This window comes from Symphodus melops (genome assembly GCF_947650265.1).
Source record: "Symphodus melops genome assembly, chromosome: 1".
Classification (NCBI taxonomy): Eukaryota; Metazoa; Chordata; class Actinopteri; order Labriformes; family Labridae; genus Symphodus; species Symphodus melops.
Genome location: NC_136691.1, coordinates 50014315 through 50034104, shown reverse-complemented (window position 1 = coordinate 50034104; position 19790 = coordinate 50014315). Strand labels below are relative to the sequence as shown.

At 42.0% G+C, this 19790-nt stretch overlaps 1 protein-coding gene across 2 annotated transcripts in view; it reads right to left on the bottom strand.

Annotated features, from left to right (window-relative positions):
* fbxl17 (F-box and leucine-rich repeat protein 17) overlaps positions 1 to 19790 on the bottom strand; it is a 220849-nt gene that overhangs the window by 97263 nt on the left and 103796 nt on the right. The window contains exon 9 of one of the 2 annotated variants that reach the window (XM_079346507.1): positions 9340 to 10180. The exons of the other annotated variant lie outside the window; for it this stretch is intronic. Within the exon in view, the coding sequence (XP_079202633.1) occupies positions 10177 to 10180 (4 nt within the window). The 3' untranslated portion in view covers positions 9340 to 10176. Of the gene's footprint in view, positions 1 to 9339; positions 10181 to 19790 lie in introns of those variants that run through there. 2 annotated transcript variants of the gene reach the window in all.

The following is a 19790-nucleotide window of genomic DNA, read 5'->3' as shown; positions in this document are numbered from 1 at the left end:
TCACACATGCCACGCTTCAATGAAAGACTTCACACAAGAAACAGTTGGAAAGTCCCCCTTTTTCTAAAATGGAAGGCGACATGCTGGCAACAAAGCAATAAGCTCACCTTGGAGGGAAAAGGGCGCTTTAGGTTTAAAGCCAAAGGTCCACTGCTGACACCTGAGTTCCTTTTGATGGAGCCAAGACAAACTGCTTTTATTGAAACATCAAAAAAGGGTTGAGAAGGAAATAATCTTGACATGACGTGAGCTGAAGTAGCATTCAAGACCACAAGCCAATGTCAACATACTCAGGGGTTTATTTCTGACTGAAAAAATGAAAGAAAACACTTCAACGTGCATCTGTGAAAGAAAGTAGCTAAGGCAAAAGGTGGAGAGGTCTAAGTCTTAACCCCAATCATGAAACCTATACACCTCATGCATCAACAGAAAACAAATTGAGGAACTTCAACAGCATGTATGCTATTCTAAATTTCCCCCATTGGGGGATCAATAAAGTTTATCCTTATCCTTAAAGGACCAGCTCTCCTCGCTCTGCTTCTCAGATGTCAAAGAGCATAATGGAAGGGTGGAATCTCACAGTAGCAGCGTGGTTTGGCAGTATTTTAATGTAGAAAATGGAGTGAAGTGAAACTGGTATGTAACCACTCAGTCAGAGCAATGCGTGACCACATACAGACAAGCGTGTGGCCATTAACTGCAAGGACGACCAATAGCTACGGGTGCTGGCACTGCCAATTCAACATTACTTACTTGCATATGCTGTGATCATGCTCAGTCTAAGATGGATACATAGCCCAACATAAACTATGTTACACCAACATGCTTTCAGACGGCTTCATCTATTAACAAGCCTAAATTTTTCCATGTGGGGAAAAAATCACTAAGTGGGAAATACTGTGAGAATGATAATTGATGACCCTCGAGGGCTGACAGGCAGGTGGCTGATGAGACAGTGTGAGAATGTGAATGTGGTTTCATCATCCTGCAGACTGAATACAGATGAAAAGCTGCCAACAACATTGATGACAGTGTGTTTGATCATGAGGAGTTGTGATGTAGTTAATGTTGAGGGGCGGCATGTCCTCAGCAGGACGCCAAGAATCCAGTGAATGTGTATCAACAGGGGGCAGAAACGCCATCCATCCTCCGGCACACCTGAGTAGCAAAGCAATCCCTTACTTTAGAGTGAAGATAAGAGTGAGCAACCTGCTGACCTGCCTACATAATAACAACCTGTGTGAAATCCCCTTTAGGTGGTTTAGCGCCTGACAACCTTCCGTCCATCTGTAAGGGTCTTTGAGGTGGAGACGCTGAATCCAGAAAGGCTCCTGATAGTCAAGACGACCCCGTCAGTGGTAACGCTCTATCATTGGTGTAGCGTATGTTTGGGGAAAAAGCCGCACACATTTTTAAGAGATTGAACTACTTACAATTTTTTTGAAATTGAGTTCCATTCTACCATTCAAAAAACAGATGTATCTGTTTTCCCTATGTTATACTAGTAAAGGCATATCTATTCATACAGAGAAACTTCAACATATCACTTTAAAGTATCAACAAACTGGTCTCTCACCGTGCCACGCCTACTTTTTCACTTCTTTGCCCATCCACTCCATCACATCGTCCTCTCTCTCTTTCTACACTTCCCTCCCTGGCAGCATGATGGAGGAGGGTTGTCTATGGAGAGGTATGACAGTTGGATCGTTGGCTGTCACATAGACTGATGTCCATCTCTGCCCGCTCAGACAATTCTGACAGCTTAACAATGAACGTCTCAATGTCCAAACAGCAGGCGTGTCTACGAGTATACATACACCCATACATAATCACAACACTGTGATGGAGAGTGATGAGACAAGCAAACAGCCAGTCACACATGGGTAAACACAAAGATAAATACTCGGCTACACAGAGAGATTAGGCTCTTTTAAAGCTGTTCTGGCATACACTTAATGCAGACACACATTAGACATTAGACTGCCTCATGACGTGGAAGTTAACCCTTCTCTGGTTTTCTGCAGGTAGCTTCAAGGAAATACTTTTATCAACACTTCGATTATGGTTTAAGTGAGGTGAACAATCTCAAAGAAAACAACACCTCAGCTGGCAATAACAATTCAACAAAATATAAAGTCACGTTTTCAGATTCAGGAAAGTCGCTACGCTGTGAAATACTCCTGATTATCAATCAGTTATTCTGTGCTTCTCATTTAGAATACACCGCAGTTATTATTATTGCATTTGAAAATTTAGTCAACTAACGTATATGCAGCTTTAAATTACAGTACATTGCACAATCCTCCTCAGTAAATTATTTTCCCTAGGTGGCATGGAATAAGACATTGATGTCTATTTTCAGAAACTTTTAGATAACTTATGATAACATTCACTGAGGAAGACTGAAGCAGTTCAGACAGTGAGATTCTACAACAGCCCTGTGACAAAGTATGGCTGTCATAACACTTTGATTTCTTTATGGCATTGTAGGAGCACAAGAGACAGTGGTTGAACGGCAGTGCTGTTCAACCATGGCGACTATGAAGAGACACAATGTCACCGTTCAACGATGGTAAAAAATATCCGGTCTTGAATGTAAGCGCCATATGTGATTGTTTTGAAAGCTCCAAATTCTTTTGTAAAATATCACTTTAAAGTAAAAAAATAAATAAAAAATGGCCGTCAATTTTTAAGCCAAAATCTGCTTAAAGTTCCTATTTCCATATCACCTGAGAAACTCTTTCTGCCAGGTAAGTTTATGCTAGTTAGTGCAATTTGTTTGAAAGATTCCTGAATTCTAACATCCAATCAGCTGTCAGTTGTAAGACGTGTAAAAGTTGTTAGATTTGAAAAGTTGTATTAAGTATAAAACAGGGACACCAAGACAAATTCATTCACCCTGTAAATGTGTTCTAATCATTTTTCTGTCATCTTGTATCCAGGTACCTGCAGAGATGGGTTTTTCCCCCCAGTGTTTACAGTTGGACAGGGGTTTGGTAGCCTTCCCACCAGCTCAGCTTCTTCAATAATAGATGCCTATAAGATGGTGCTGTTCTATCTCCAGCTGGGGGGCTGTGAGCCAGTAGTCGAGATGGCTTGTGGAGGGTTATTCATTGATTGCGAGCACACACACACACACATATATGCATGTGAGCGCACTTCCCATTTCACCCATGCAATCCTGCTCTATCTTCTCCCAGCTGCCCTATTAAACTGAAGAATCTCGGGAAGTGAAATGAAACTAGTAAATCTCGACTGCTTTTATGATTGACTTGATATGATTTGTATTATAATTTGGACCCGGTGCTCCCGCTTCCTCCCACCAACGCACTCCCTATCCCCTTCCCACTCCTTTCATTACTTAGATTGGCTCTTGTGAAATAGGCCATAGGGTCTTCACAACACACATATGTCCATATATTTATGCACAAACACACACTTAAATGCAAAGCAACACACATGAACACAATCGACGTCCTCCTTGCCACTCGCTGGGGCCGAGCAGCTCGGCAAGAACGCTAAAGGCAATAGAGAGTAGTCGGCTCTAAACCGTTTGGAGAGTCTCAGTTTGAGGACCAGGGGAGAAAGCACAAGTGAAATGTGGAAATGAGATGAACAGTTATAGAAGAAGGTTGAGATCTGACAATCCAATCAGAGCCCCCTCCCCGTGCAGAATGGGCAGAACTCATAAATGAATGTATGAGAGAGGCCGGAGCGATAACCAATGGGCATAAGGACCTCAGAGAGATGGAGAGAATCATTATATTGAGTAAGTAATGGTCTAACTGACAGACTGACTGACAGACTGGTGAAGTGACTGTCTGAATGGACCTTTTGAAATGCAGCCAGCTTGAAGATGGAAGTCCCAAGGTCTTTGACCATCAAAGTCAGAACAAACAAAGGCCAAGAGGGGGCAGAGTAATCGGCTACGGGTCCTTTAGCCTTCTGTGGATTCATCAAAAGAATGAAAACCACATCTCCGACTTCTTCACTGCTTTGCCGAAGCAGCCCTTGGCAACACTTTCTTTCCACGGCGCTCTGTTTGAACGAGCATCTGTTGAAAACGAAGGCCAAGTCGTAAGTGTCGTTTGGGCCTTTTTTACGTCCAATTCAGATCAGTGACCTAAACACCTGCAATATCCTCTCTCTGAAAGTCTGTTTTTTTTTTTTTTTTGCTTTGACACTTCGCCGATGAAAACTCAAACTGGACTTATCTGTTGAACAGCAGAGTGTTGGCCCTTCCTTCAGGAGCCTTTTGAACATGGCTTTGAAAATCTATTAATGTACAGACAGTTTACACAAAAAGTCACCATATATGTTCACAGAATATTATGGCTCTTAGAAGAAAAGGTCCATGTACTCTGCAAGGTCATCTTGAGTTAGAATCGTGCTCTCTATGGCAATCTTTTCAATCTCGAACCACTCTTTTTTTTCCCCCCATGAGTACCACAAATAATAATCTTAAAAGACCAGTCCAATCTCCCAGGTCCTTTTCTGCGGTGAAAACAGACTTTGGAAGCACTTCTGATGCAGCCACTGAAGAGCCGGCAGCCACACATCTGTCTCCAAAAGTCAAATGACTCACAGAAGCCTGGACCCAGTTACCTGCTGGGGCCCAGAGTCTGTCCCAGTCATTGACCACAGGAACACACATGTACATACTTTAACACAAGGACACAGGCAGAGTGACAAGTACACACCTGGCTGCACCCCCAAACACTGACACAGGCTCATACTCTGAGCTTTTCTGCTCCCCAGTTGATGGCACGCGTTCTTTCAACATCCTTCCCTGCCAAAATCAGCTCTTTTTAACTGAGTAGGAGCAAATCATTCAGTCTATCTTCTGTGGTGGGGGGCCAAGGCAAACTGGGCCTGTGGAGACTATCGAATACATTTAGGAGCTGCTGGTACAAAAGACCAAGACCAAAACCAAGACCAGGATAGAGGAGAGGAGAGGAGAGGAGAGGAGAGGAGAGGAGAGGGGTGTGTGGCATATGAAGCACATTAACTCTATCTGTATGGTAATGCTATTACCTCCCATCTGATCAGCATGGTCTCCTCCACTCACAGGCTAGCTCCTAGCTTTCATTAGCAACATGAATTATGGATCTGCCTCAGCATCTAAATGCTAAGCATTATGCCAATAGTGATGCAGTTTCATACATTCTTCTCCCTCGTTCTTAGCTGTCTCTTCCATCTTCATCCACTTCACTGTCCTGGTCTTCTCCTGAGCTGCCAGAAACCACGATTACTGCCCAACTATGAGGCACTGGGTGGGACCAATTTCCATATCGTCACATGCCCCTTGAGTATTTGATGGTAAAGAATTTTGCTGATTGTGTGTATGTGCTTGTACACACACACACACACACACACACACACAAAATAGAAAACAACGATTTTAAGCTGCAATGTGACAACGCCAGAAACGGTCAGTGTGAAGAAGGGTAAAGAGGATGATCTGATATCTGATCAGGATGCACTAACTGATGAGCAGCTGATTCTGGGTTGTACTTCTATCTGAGAAAGAAAAACTGAGAGAAAACAGGATTGTGGAGAAATGCTATTAGACGCTCTGCTGTCCCTTGAGGGACAGAAGAACAGACTTGTCCTGATTATACCATTGAATATTGTGTTGACTTGAGAGAAATGTGACTGCATTTAACAAACACTATTGCCTCAGAACACAGCTGGCAGTGATCTTGATTCGATCATTAGGCAACTAGCTAATGTTAGCTAATAAGCGCTCACTTCTGCTTTGATGATGTTCAGGAATGTCTTTCCCTTCATTTTCCAAAAAAGGCACCATAAATGACCACGCCACATTAAAAATACACAAAGCTGTCTGCACTTTTGTAGGCTTTCATCCTCGAAATGTTTCTAAAAAATAAAATATCAAAAATGCTGTATAAGACAAGTGCTCAAAACTTGCAGAGTGTTCAATAAGGGGCGCTTCTTTCCAAAGCTCTGTTTGCCCTCCATGCCAATCAGTGAAAAATGTTAGTCACTATAGTTTGTTTGTAAATGGATTTCTCATCTCACAAATACTAAGAGTTGCTATGTGGTTTATTCTTGTATCAACAGGGTATCCAAGAAGTCTGGGCTTCAACCTTATTAGGTAGCGTATGTGTGTCTGTGCTCACTTTATCTAGCTTGTTGGCTTGTTCCATGTTTGTCAAACACTAATTCATGTTCGGTTGCCAGTGCATGGGAGTCAGAAAGGTTGATTTACCTCTGCAGTAAAAGAGAAGATGAGCGCGAATGTTATTCAGGTGAATAATCTGCTAGGTCTGATTCCTTTCCGAAGCTCCCTTCGGCTTCTTTCGTTTGACATCTTTTGGTCAGCCGTACACAGATTCTCAATGTTGTAAGTAGCTAAAAACAGCTGAAAACCAAGCCACAGGTGTGGGATATAGCTTTGACAACACCCCGTTCATCAGCTCTCCAGCTCAATCCTCTATTTTAAAGATTGTCACTTTTGGTTTCCAGATGCCAAAAGCTGAAGTTGTGGCTTCTGAAGACAGTCAAACCAATGGGAGACTCCACTGTGGCTATTTTCAGTATTTATACAGTCTATGGTGCAGAGACAAAAAAAGACAGATATGGACTTAAAGGGAAAACATCCAACAATATATAAAGGATGAAAATATTAGGAAACATGTTTCCTGCTGCTTGAAGTGAAGCCACATCAATAAGCCCAGTGCAGTGCAGGTTTTTAGAGGATATCAGCAATGAGACTGAAACTAGACACTGTGTAATAACAGCTCACTAAAAACATTACAGCTTCTCATAAAGAGCCCAAACCTGCTTTAATAGCTGCTGAGATGTTTCCTTTGGCCTTACTCAGGGGGAAAGGGAACACATCTGAACAGGCAGGAAGAGAGTGGGTTTGTGTGCGCACTAATACAGGTCAAAAGATCTGCCTTCAGCTCGACGATCCGTATGAATTTATTGTCAAACCCCAAAACCGAGTTCATCTGTCCGTACAGCCGTTCTTTCGTTAACGGAGTCACAAATAGCCCCGCTGCGGTCGGCTGAATGACATCAACCTCTCATTGACTGTTTTACGAGATTCTCTGACCAGCGTGAGAAACCATGGTGCTCTAACCTCACGGAGGAACAGCCCAAAGACCCAGCTGAAGGTACACACAAACAGAAAAACAAACACACACACACACACACACACACACACACACACACTGTGGAGCCGCACAGGCTAAGACCGCACATATTTTCCCCCTGCTGATGGTGGACCTACTGTGTTTTATCAGTTGAATTTCTCCTCCAAGCTGCATTTCTGGATCTTTTTTTGGAAACACACGCGCACACACACACACACACACACACACACACACACACACACACACACACACACACACACACGAACAAACCAAAAAGCAGCCTTTTAACTGATGATTCAGATTGTTGTAGTTGGAATGTGAACTGAGAGCATACACACATCACAGAGAACATTAGCTCTCGCCCACTGTGTCTTTTTTTCTCCTCCCAAACTCATAAAACATCATCAGATTACAGAAGCAGGAGAAGGTCAATCAAAAGGCAAAAAAAAAAAAAAAAAAAAAGTACACAGGCACAGGAGCAAACTGTGCAACAGACGGACTTAAGGTGTATGGAAATATAAAGGGAAAAGTTGCCTCCACGTGAGCGGAACAGGCTAGAAAGTTGGCTAAATGTTGGGCACATGCTTTGTTGTGTGACTCATAGAGACAAGAGAGAGAACAGTGTAGGTGGAAGGTAACAGTTAGGAGTTATGGTACGTTTTATTGTCAGGTTGAGCTACAAGTGCAATCCATGATTCAAAAGTGAGCTGGATAACACATGTAAGAGAACAGAGTGATTGCTCTCTGTCTGTCAAGTTGTTGGTTCTGTTACTTGGAGACATATCTGACATTTGTCTAAAGTAAGGTCAGTATCCTGCTAAGCACGAAAAATACATGAGGTCCCGACTGATATGGGACAGTTCAAAAGAGTCAGCTGTACTTTGTTTTCTTCAGGCTGCATTCAATGTGATTTCATTCTGTGAGGCTTTAAAGAAAAGATTGCATTCTTCTCTTTTGAAACTTATTTGTATTTAGACATGTAATCATTCTTCTCGCCACTACTAGAAGTTGGTGTAAAGAAGCTACTTAAAGAATCATTAAACAAGAATCCGGATAGACACAATGAGAGGCATGCAGTGGTTGTCTCAGGCCACAGAGAAGGGTAAACATACTTTCAAAGAGAGAGATCCAGATAGAAAAAAACCTCGACAGTCTCTTACCTTTACAATCCACACCGCAAACTGCCCTTCAAACTATACAGCTCTAATCTCTTGACATACCGCTTCAACCACCAGCACTCAGGTCTTGGATCAAACACACTTTTACAACGGTCATTTAGTTTGAAGGAGGAGAGAAGCAACAACACACACGCCACTGTGTTTCTATCAGATACAAACACTGAAAAGTAACAGTGCCGAAGTTAGGCTGTGAGCCGAGCCACAACCTCTGCTGTTTCAACAATTAGGTTAATGTTGTTTTTTTGTTTGTTTGTTTGTTTGTTTTATTTGCCCCCTAGGGACAAATAAAGTTTCTTGAATTGAATTGAACTGCAGTTCTCTGAGAATCCACTTGAGGCTGGCCCCAAAAACAAAGGACTCCCCCGGTTCCAGTCCCAGTGCAGACCAAAGTATGGTAGTTGGTCTGGTAGCTGGAGGGGCAGCACTTCCTGAGTACTGCCGAGGCGCCCTTGAGCAAAGCACTGAACCCCCAGCAGCTCTGTTGCGCTCCCTGTAAAGGCGTGTCGACATGTTTGTGCATGTTGTGTAATTCAGACCTGTGTGTGACGTCTCTCAATAAAACAGTGTTTCCCCCTGTGAATAAAACGTATGTCAAATAAAACTTTTACAGCGTTTTACAGCCTGATATGTTAACAGGTTTGGTCTGTGTAGTAGATTTTTTTTATTCTTAAAAACATCATGGATGACATCGTCAATGTGCTATACAGTCTTAAGGCGAACAGAGGGGGATGTCCTCTGTGCTGGTTTACATTTTGGGTGATATTTGGGTTTCACTTTTGTTGCCCTGAGCGTGGGACAAGTCAAGCTTGATATGCATGATGTACAGACTGGGCAGAAACTCTGAGACACGGGATGACATCCAGTTTGGATTGGGGTTCCCTTGGGTTAAACAGAAGTGAATACGCCTGAATAGGATCCTCCTTCTCCTCCACTAGGAAGGAGAGGGTGATCTTAAGGGAGCTTATAACTGAATTAAATAAACAGGGGGGGGGGGCTTTATACCCAAAGTCTTCGTTGTCCTCATCGCTCTTCTTTTTTCCTCCCCGGGGAGCTGGCTAACAGACAGACAGGGATCTAAGCTCGTTTTCCCCCCTTCATCTTTTGATAATCCCATCTTTTTTGTGTTTGATGTTCCTCTCTATGCTCACAGAACAAATCCCCTGTCCCTGCCCCCCTAATCGCATTACCTGAGGTGAAGTGCACTCTGGGTAACTGGACTTTGCCGATGCCAGCATCAAGTACTCGCCCATGACCCAGTAGTGAGTGCCAGCTAAACATACATGCTTGCGGTCACACACTTCACTACCTCTAAGACACAAACAAACAAATTCTGGCACTCGATCTTAACACAAAAAAGGCGGAAAGAGCCAACGCCAACTTGACTAATACAGCGATAGCACAGGGCAGCCAAACTGGCATCTCACCTGACTAAAGCAGAGCGATGTAAGCACCAAGAGAACAGAGAAGAGGCTAAAGGAAAAGAGGGGATATTACGCCAAAGCTGGAAGAAGAGAGGAGAAAGCATCCAAAAGCTACTAAAATGTTTTTTTTCCATTTGGTGCCAACAAAGCATAAGTTAGGTTTTAAATACGGCCTCAATCAGACCAGGGCCAGAGAGGAAGAAAAATATGAAGAGGAAATGAAAGAGATGGAAAAAAAAACACAAGTAAACCCAGATCCATTTTCCATAGCAACAGCATGTTTTCATGAGCGTCATGTTTGTCGACAAATTGAAACCCCTTGCTGTGCAGGATTTCCTGAAAATACCTGAGCGAGCACAGCTAAAATAAGAACAGCTTTAAAGGGGAAGAAATTAAAACGAAGGGAGGGAAAAGCATTCATGGAGAGTCTGAACAGGCTTAGCAGAAACGCTTCTCTTACCTGCATCATGTGACGACCAATCAGACGCAACATGGAAAAGAAAAGAGAAAGACAGAGGTTGTTTAGATGTTCATACCGACAGGAGAGTATTAATATTCATAGGTGAACATGCTGCCTGGATGTGTGTTCCTGTCTGACTCTCTGTCCACTGGGGATCATTGTTCCCGTGTTGCCTCGTGTAAACATGATCACATGCTTACATGAGGTTTGACGGCTACATCAAGGTATGATTCACACATTTAGGTCATTAATAATAATAGATAATGAATAGATTATGACAGATCATCAAAACAGAGTATCAGCCACAGAGATGAAATAAAGCATGTACTGTGCAGGAATGCTTGTTTAAAAATATATACCTGTAAAACAATTATGCATTGTTTCATGTGTTGGCACATTGTTTGCATGGCTCCTGATATTGCATAAATAAAAAAGAAGTTCGGCAAACTGTATGAACTGAAAAAGCCCCTCTGGAAGCCGAGGACAAAGCAGGACAGTTGATCTCTTTGTGAGGTTTTGTTTCTGGTTCATGTGAAATCAAGTTTAACTGACCAATGACAAATATGTTATTCTATTAAAAAAAAAAAAAAAAAAGAATCTGCATCAAGCAAAAAAGTAACTATATAGAAATATTTAATCTTCTGTCTGATAGTTGGATTAAGGTCTGTGAGGTCATATTGATGCTACATGATTCATGTTAAGGACGTTCTTTGTGCTAAAATCTCCCCACAGGAGCTTTAAAAGGGCAGAAAGGTTCATAAGATCGAGATAATATAAGAATATCTTTGGAGGACTACTGTATGTCTTTTCTATCTCACTGAAGAGGAATGTTTCCAGAAAACTGAATCTGACATAGAACTTTCCTGTTTGTTTGTTTTTACAACAAGAAGCTTATGTTTGCAGATTGATTAATTTGAGGATGAAAATTGGTTGAGAGCAAAGAACTGAGTTTGGAGAAAATCAAATCAAAAATAACCAATTATGGCTGTTGGTCTGCAAGGTCAAAAATACATAAACCAAAATGAGTTTTTAAAAAAAACACATGTACAAAACTGTTCAGGCAGCAAAGTCTGGACTTATTTCTCTTTGTACAGTAGATGAATGTGTCATTAGGATGTATTTCCTCTGAACATATTAACGAGAGCCTCCTGCAGGTCCAACGAAGTGAAAGGTTTCGAAGATAAACAACTCATTAGAGGGGGTTCACAGAGTCCCTCTAATTGATGTTTGCTAAAGAAGAAGCCACCACCTCTCTGCTTTTTTTTTTTTTTCAGGGGCGTGTTGACGGCCAGCGTGACCTGCGAGACCGGACTAAATCAAAAACTTCCGCCGTGCTCTGAGAGAGGTTGATGAACAGCAGGGAGAGGGTGCAAGATGTCAAAACTATAAACAACAATCACGCTGGTGACACCTCGGCGTGGAAACCACTGAGGCACACAAACAAGCAGATACACACTCACACACAAGTCAGACGGAGCCGAGCACATGATCTGAAACACAAAGGCAAACACACACACACACACACACACACACACACACACACACACACACACACACACACACACACACACACACACACACACACACACACACACACACACACACACACACACACACACACACACACACACACACACACACACACACAGATGCAAATACACAACAACTCTCTGTTGGCTTTCAAAACAAAGGTATTAATCATCATTACACACATACACACAAACACAGAACACGGGTGGGCCGGGTGGTGGGCGTGCCGGAGGGACTCATCAAAGAGACACCTCGGTGCAGCCTTTACTGCCGCTGTCATAGCAACCAAGGTCAAGTGGTCTAAAGCTGGGTTTTGCGTGCGTGCGTTGGTGTGCACGTGCATCAGAAAGAATCGCAGCACAATCGCAGCACTCCCAGAAGAACCGGGGTGCGGGAAATAATGAGCTGGTCGCTGTCAGGATGGAGAAGGAAGACAACACAAATCCCTCAACTGTGCGCGGTGAGGTTCTACCTGTCCACACCTGCAACAGCACAATCCAATATTTCACTAAAGAAGACTGTGGTGAGCAACATCGAAGCCTCAGAATTCTATGCCGCAGAGGGCTTTCCTGAGAAGGTGCATTCTGCTTTATATTTCAAAGACAGTGACACCTGTATAGGGCGAGGGATGGCTATAAATAAAGGGGATGTAACTGTGATAGTTAGCCAGTTTTTTTTTTTTTTTTGCTAAGCACAACTGATTTTAAGTTCACCAGATTCCAGCTCAATCACTATGAGGGCCAATCATGCTCGTTCTGCTGCTCCTGACCAGTTGTATGAATTTCTGTTTGAAATGAAAGTTGGCTGACTGTATGACTCTTTCACAGTGTTTTTTTTTTTTTTTTAATCTTTCCGATATTTTGCATCTGTGCAAAATAGCAGACAGCGTGTGTTCCAAGCTCCATGCGAACAGCAGGAATGCATGATTGATGTGTATTCCTTTTCTGATCATGAACGGTATGAATGACAGAAACAGAAGCAGGAAAAAAGTAAAACATCTCTGGTAATGTTTGAGTTTGCGAGCTAGCTTGTGTTTGTCAGTGGTGATAGGTGTTTGTTTGGTGTGTGATCGGTGTGTGTGTGTGTGTGTGTGTGTGTGTGTGTGTGTGTTTTTTTGGAGAAAATAGAGTGTTTTTATGGTGTTCCTTTTTCAGTAATGCATGTGATACAACTGAAACGCACATAGATGTGACTAAACTTCTGTGTGTGGGAGTTTTCTTTTTTTGTGAACTATCAGAGCTCCGTACAGTGTGAGCACTCAGCTCGTGCTTGACGATTGAACCCTACAGTGTGACATAAAGGATTCACTCGTACAGTGTGGGATGACTTTCAACCACTGCATGTAATCATACTGTGTATGCCCACACAAACAACTCATTACATTGCTATCATACATAATGTAAAAGTACTCTCTCCTCTTGTGATAAAGAATTTATTTCATAGGCATCATCATTTTTATGCTGGTTTCCAGAACGCAGCGTTCTTTCTTGACTTTCAACCAACCAACTAGACAACAATCGAGAGTTTCTTTTGAAGACTCCAGGGAAAAAAATGCAGTGTTGCCTTTGGTTCAGTAGCCCAAGAAATGTTTTTTTTTTTCATTCTAGCAATAAATCCCAACCGGGAAGAAATGATCAGATCAAGTGTCAACATGGATATTGATCCTAAAAATAGACAGCATACACAACGCAACTCAAAGCGTATGAAATGTCTCTCTGAAAGGGGCAGAATCTGAAGAATTCCTTCTTTAGGTTTTCACAAAATGTATTTTCATTTCAAGCTACCAAGCTATTTTTCATGTTTGCATAGCCGCTGTTGGAGAGAAATCTGTAGAGCAAAATTTCACTTTTCCAAGTCGTGCATAGATGCAGCAAGAGATTCCTGATTTGTGTAATCAGTCAATGAATCGGGTTTTTTTTGTTTGTTTTTTTTCACTTTTAGATTTTTGGTTTTGCCCGCTTCCCCCACAGCCAATTTCAACCACAATCCACCTGATCTCTGGTGAAACCATTCAACCTTCATGTATTTTCCACTTCTCACTATACAAATAGCACAACAAGGTAGTCAGGCCAACAACACAAACATTGCACAGCTGGTGTTAAAAGCCCCATGACGTGATGAGAAAGTGATTCTGATATCCTTCCTGCTCAGACAAAACACAGTGTCAATAATGACTCTGTGCAGAGGATCTGGAGAGCAAGCTTTTGAAGTGCAGCTCAGAGGTTTGAAGTTCAACACTCTCTTCCATCTCGTCCCATTTTGTTCTCGTGACAGTCACGCCAGCGTCCTCACTCCAAACACAGTGCCTGTCAGGACTGCTGTAGTCTTTAGTGAAGTGGTGTCATTCCCAACACAATCCGTCACAGTCCATTAAAGAGGCTCAAAAACGCAGAAGAATTGTGCCGTTATTTTGTGTTCTCATATACGACTGAAACACAAGGCAAAGAGTGTGAGAAGAAGCCCAGCTGTCTGAAATGTGAGGCTGGAATCTGGGGAAGAAATGCATACTGTATGTTTGGAAACATAATGACAACAAAACGCTGAAGAGTTATACAACTCAACTGGTAATGACATAAGAAATGAAACACCTGCATGTTTATTTCAGGCTATTTGCACGTCTAATTTGCAAGGGAAACAGTGCTAGTAAATAAATGAAACACACGGTACTTTTACATAAACGTGGTCACAAACACACAGCTGGACAGAAAGGGGTTTGTGCCTGAGATTTGAGTCACTGATCCAAGCCAATGGCTTTGACCCCACAAGCTGCAGAACTCTGTGGTTCAGCGAATCTCAAGCACCTTCAAGAACTATTTCAATTTTCACTTTCACTGACTAGGCCGCTGTTTATGGCTGTTTTCAGCTCCAGTTTTGGGTTAGGACTCTCGGGGTTCAGTTGATAAGTACACGCTTGGTTTGTATCAACAATCCTTCTCTACATCACATTTCTTCATTATGAGTTAAAGTGACGGCAGCTCAGGCTGACTGGAACAACTTCCCTGTTGAATGCCTGAGAAAAAAAAAAAAAAAAACAGCAGCAGGTTGCACCAATTGATGAATCTAGCAGAATAAAAGTGTAACTGTGGCCAGAATGTATTCATACGTTGACAGTTTCTTAAAGAATAGCTTCACTTCAAACAAAAAAAAACAGAAACGTAGAAAGATATAGAATAGGGGAGACAGCACCTCCATCATTAAAGTAACCGTAAGAAGAAAATACATTCTGTCTCTCATTCAGTGTTGTTGCAGCATGACGTCAAGGAATTCCATCATTTCATCCCATTAAACCTTCCTGTATTAAAAGGTGTCACTGGAAGTGTATGAAATGTTGAGTTATTGCCCCCAAACACGTTTTGAGCGGTAACGTTGACTTTCACCTTTGACAAGCTCAAAAATGTCATCAGTTCCTCCTTGAGTCTAAGTGGATTTTTCGTGCAAATATTGAACATATACCTGAGATATAGCATTCACAAGAATGACACAGACAAATGGACAGGCAATTCAAAAAATGTGCTGCCTCCATTCATGGTCATCACCAGTGCTGCGGTATAAAGACCAGAGGGGTGAGCTGTAGGGCTGCCCGCCAAAATAGTCAAATCAACCTTGTGGATCATTCGTGACAACAAAGAAGCCTCACACCTTATATGGGAGTGGGCCGTGTGCGCACACTGTGTCTGTCAGACCGTTCTGTAGAGTGGATATAACACCTTACAGCTGGAGGACATTTTCAACAATCAGTTCTTCATATTAATGTTGACCTGACACAGATAAACATCTTCTGTTGACCTCTCTCTGACTTCTTCCAGCCTGGGTCACACCTTTATGTTAATTCTTCTCATTTTACTTCTTAACGCTCTCTCCTGTTTCCCACCCTCTCAATCTTCTTCTTTTTGAATCTTCTTAATTACTCTCTGTCGCTCTCTCTCTTGCTCTCTCTCTTACTCTCTCTCTCTCTCTCTCTCTCTCTCACACTGGTGTGATAACTGCAGGAACCAGAGACAATTCTGACCTTTTCAGTGTAATCATCCCTTTGGCTCCATTAGATCTACTACATGGGCCCAATCACCTGCACAGACACACAGACACACACGCACACACACACACATGCGCACACGCACACGCACACACACACACACACACACACACACACACACACACACACACACACACACACACACACACACACACACTTTAATCAGAGTGAATGTAGCTCCACCCAGGGATGTGATAATCATTCTATATCCCGTGGACACTCTCAGCATCTCATCTGCACCCTGCAAAGCTCTGCTGTGTTCCCAAAGCAGCTGCAAACAAAAAACAAGCTGGACCATTGCACACGGATCATAAAGAAAATCCCCCACATGGAGAGAAACACTGGCCTTCAGATACAACAACATGGGGTGTGTATATTTTACACTGGTGGTTCTCTTTTTCAGATGATAAAATCAGTGAGAAGAGATTACATCTGAACTTTTATTGTATTTGGTGTCATGTACTTAGAGCTAAAGAGTGAAGGAGAGGTGGGTAAGGCTGACAGACAAAATCATTAACATTTATAAAACCAGTGAAAGACAAAGACTAATACTGTGCTGCCTTGGTTAACTCGGTTTCCGGCCATCCAAAGTTGTATCAACAAAGAATAAAAGATGATTGGCCTTTACAGAGAGCCAAAGACAGAGAGACTGATAGAGTTGAGAGGAGAGGGGAGAAAAGGACAAGGACGGACTGATGACATCATTACATCACACTAACAGTGATTACATTTATCACACACACTGTTGAACACTCGCACACGCTTTGTAGAACACACACCGCCTGAAAATGGAAACAGGAGAGCAAAAGCACAACGACGACACACACATCCCATCAATCTGTCCGGAGTCGTCCAGTGATCAGTAAAAGCTGACTCCCGGCTATTAGTTGGGACAGCGTGTTACAGATTGTGGCTGCTCCTCTGCCTTAACTCAACCTTTCTTTTTTCAAGCTGTCCCTTCTTTAGAGGGGGCAGAATAATTAATAACTGGTATCATTCCAATAAAGCCATTAGCAGTCACTACACTTGTTCATTCTGTTCCCTCGCTCTCCTTGATTCTTTCCCCTCTGCGTCCCTCCGTCTCACACCCTTTCAATGGTAACTGGACATGATTGAAAACAGCTGTAATGCAGGAGAGATTTTAGGCTAATAAACAACAACAGCATTAGAGCCTCCAATGAGAGGAAAAAAAAAACAGGCTTGTTCTAAAAGTACAGCAGCGTTATGAAAGACAACAACAGTGTGTCATGGTTTGAGTTTTAAAGTGCTCTGAACCCTTCATTCTGCACTTCATGGTTAATGTCTGTTTTAACGCCGGGCCCTGTCACTGTCAGAGGATCTTAAAGAAAAAAAAAAGTGAAGTGAATAAGTGCAAATGTACTATTTAGTATTTCTAAAAAAATATGTTTAACATGGAAGGAAAGCAATCTGCAGTCTTGTATGGTGTGTGTGTGTGTGTATATGTGTGTGTGTGTGTGTGTGTGTGTGTGTGTGTGTGTGTGTGTGTGTGTGTGTGTGTGTGTACTGTAGCATGTGTGAAAAGAACAGAGTGTAAAAAATGAATTTCCCCCTCAGTGATTAACAAAGTTTATCTTCTTTTTCTTTTTACCACAACTTAAAAAAAAATAAAAATAAAATCTCAGGATCTTATGAGCAAACGTGTCATCACGTGTACGTTAAAAATGTCTACTTTCTTTTAAATTATTACTCGAAGAAAAATAAGGAACTGGGTGTGAAAGTTATGTATGTGACATCATAGTAATGGCTTTGTATTGTTGCTGGCCACAGAGCTGCATGAATATCATTCCTCTCACTCTCTGTTATGTTTCATGTCTGAATATTAACTTTTTTTATTCCCCCCCACAAAAAAAAGTAGTAAGAATGATGAGAAGGTTCTTGTTTCCCTGACACACTAATTTAAGTTTGTACTGTATTTGTTCAGCTGTTTCACAATGAATACAGATCTGTTAAGCTCCATTTAAGCACAGACACTTTGTTGCAGCTGTTTAAAAAAAAAGAAGAAAAAAGAAGAAGCTGATAATGGAGTAGTAAAAAGCGTATTTTAACGTCAATGATCGAGCTGTACAAACGGTGCAGCACAGAAGCCTTATTACTAAATCTTCATTTTTAGTTCACATGAACTCATCTGCAAACATGGAGAGCAGACCACTTATAATGATGACATATAAAACAGAAGAGTGATGAGAAAATGAGTCATATGTAAAGTACACATAGATCTCCTGTTCAATAAACAACGTTCTTGTAAAATATTCCAAATCCCTCCTGCTGCACTTTATGACAAAACCAGAGCACCTCTGTGCTGTAAAATACAGAAGATAAAAAAAAAAACAACAAAGCTCCATCTATATGCTGATTCTTCATTTTTTTCCCCTCCTCTCACTCTCCCTGAGGACGTTCTATGATAGCGTTCGCTCCATAATGGCTCGGCGCGCTACAACTTTTAGGGGTAAATTGATGTCAGTGACATCGCTGTAAGTTTGCATAAAAACCGTGGGAACAAGAGCCAAAGAGAAAGTTTTGGCTCGCGGGTTTGAGAGCAAATTGACAGCAGCCTGCGCTATCTAACGCTTTTCAGATCCTCAAACTCAGACTAACCTCTGTGCAATCACAGTCCAGCACACCGCATGATGCTTTCAAGCAGCCCACACTATCGGCTCCAGGCTGTGAACACACAACGCTGCGTGCTCAAACCTCTGCTGAGGGAACTTTCTGAAACCAGAAAAAAAAAAAAAAAAAACTTTTGTTCATCTATCAATTTCTGTGATTAATGAATATATAAATAATACCTTCCTGAAACTCTCTCTTTTCTCGTCACTGACTATTAGTTAAACACATACAATTAAGCAAATTAAAAGCAACACCGCGTGGATTAAATGAGTGGTGAATTCAGAGCTTATATTACACAGCCAACAAAACTAATGAAGCCCTTTGAAACGTATGATTTCCACAGTTTAAGGTCAGCCAATCCACTTACAGCACAATGGGGTGCAGCCTCAAACTGTGATGACGCGTGGGACAAATCTGAGACTGCAGGTGGGAGAATCGCTGGCTGTAGACGAAAGAACTGTTCCGCTGCTTTTGGAGTGATGCGTTCAAAACAAAAGCTGTGACAAGCGAACCGGTTAAGAGAAACATCTCACTTTGACATTTACAATTCATGAAGCGGTGTGGATCATGTGAAAAGAGTATCAGTCCTTCCTCAGATCCCAGTTTAATCTCTGAGGCCGCCACTCTTCTGTTCCAAGTGATTTAATGGTGGATTAACTGAGCGCCCATGAGGTGACTCTTTCAGGTTAATCACCACACAACATTCAAACCAGCAACCGTAAGTAAAGCAGCATTGACAGCAGATCAATCCGCAGGATTTAATCTGAAAGGGATCAGTTTATGAGTTATGCGTGAGGAGGGCGACAGCTTGAGTTTGTTAACACTCAACACCCAACAGTTGGGACTCCGAAGCTTCCAGCTCTGACCTGAAACATTTGTCAAAGTTTGGACACGGGGGTGATCTTTTCATTAAGAGAAGATTTGTGCCTTGACATTTACAACACCCGTAAAAATGAAGATGTATTACATATTTCACAAGGTGGCAAAAAAGGCATCCATCTCTCTCTCTCTCTTTATCTCTCTCTCTCTCTCTCTCTCTCTCTCTCTCATAACGTCCCTCTCATGAAAGTCGGTACAGTTAGCAGCTTATTAATCTAAAGTGCACTGCATCAGCCTCTCCTAGGTGAATATGCTAATCAACAATTTTGATTCCTGATGAAGTTTCATTTTATGAGGCTGTAAAAGTATTTTTGGGAAATTCACTGTCAGGTTCGATTGCTCAAAGTGACGATCCAAGGAGAAGCATATCTCAGCCAGCGTATTAAAGAGGAAGAGGAGATTCAAAAGACCAGACTGCTGTTACGACGGAGTCATCAGGCAGAGGGTTTTCTTCATTACCTATCATCTGAGATTAAAACCTGCGTAGACCAACAACATCAAGCTTCCAAGTTCATCTTTTTTAGATTAGCGATAAAAAAA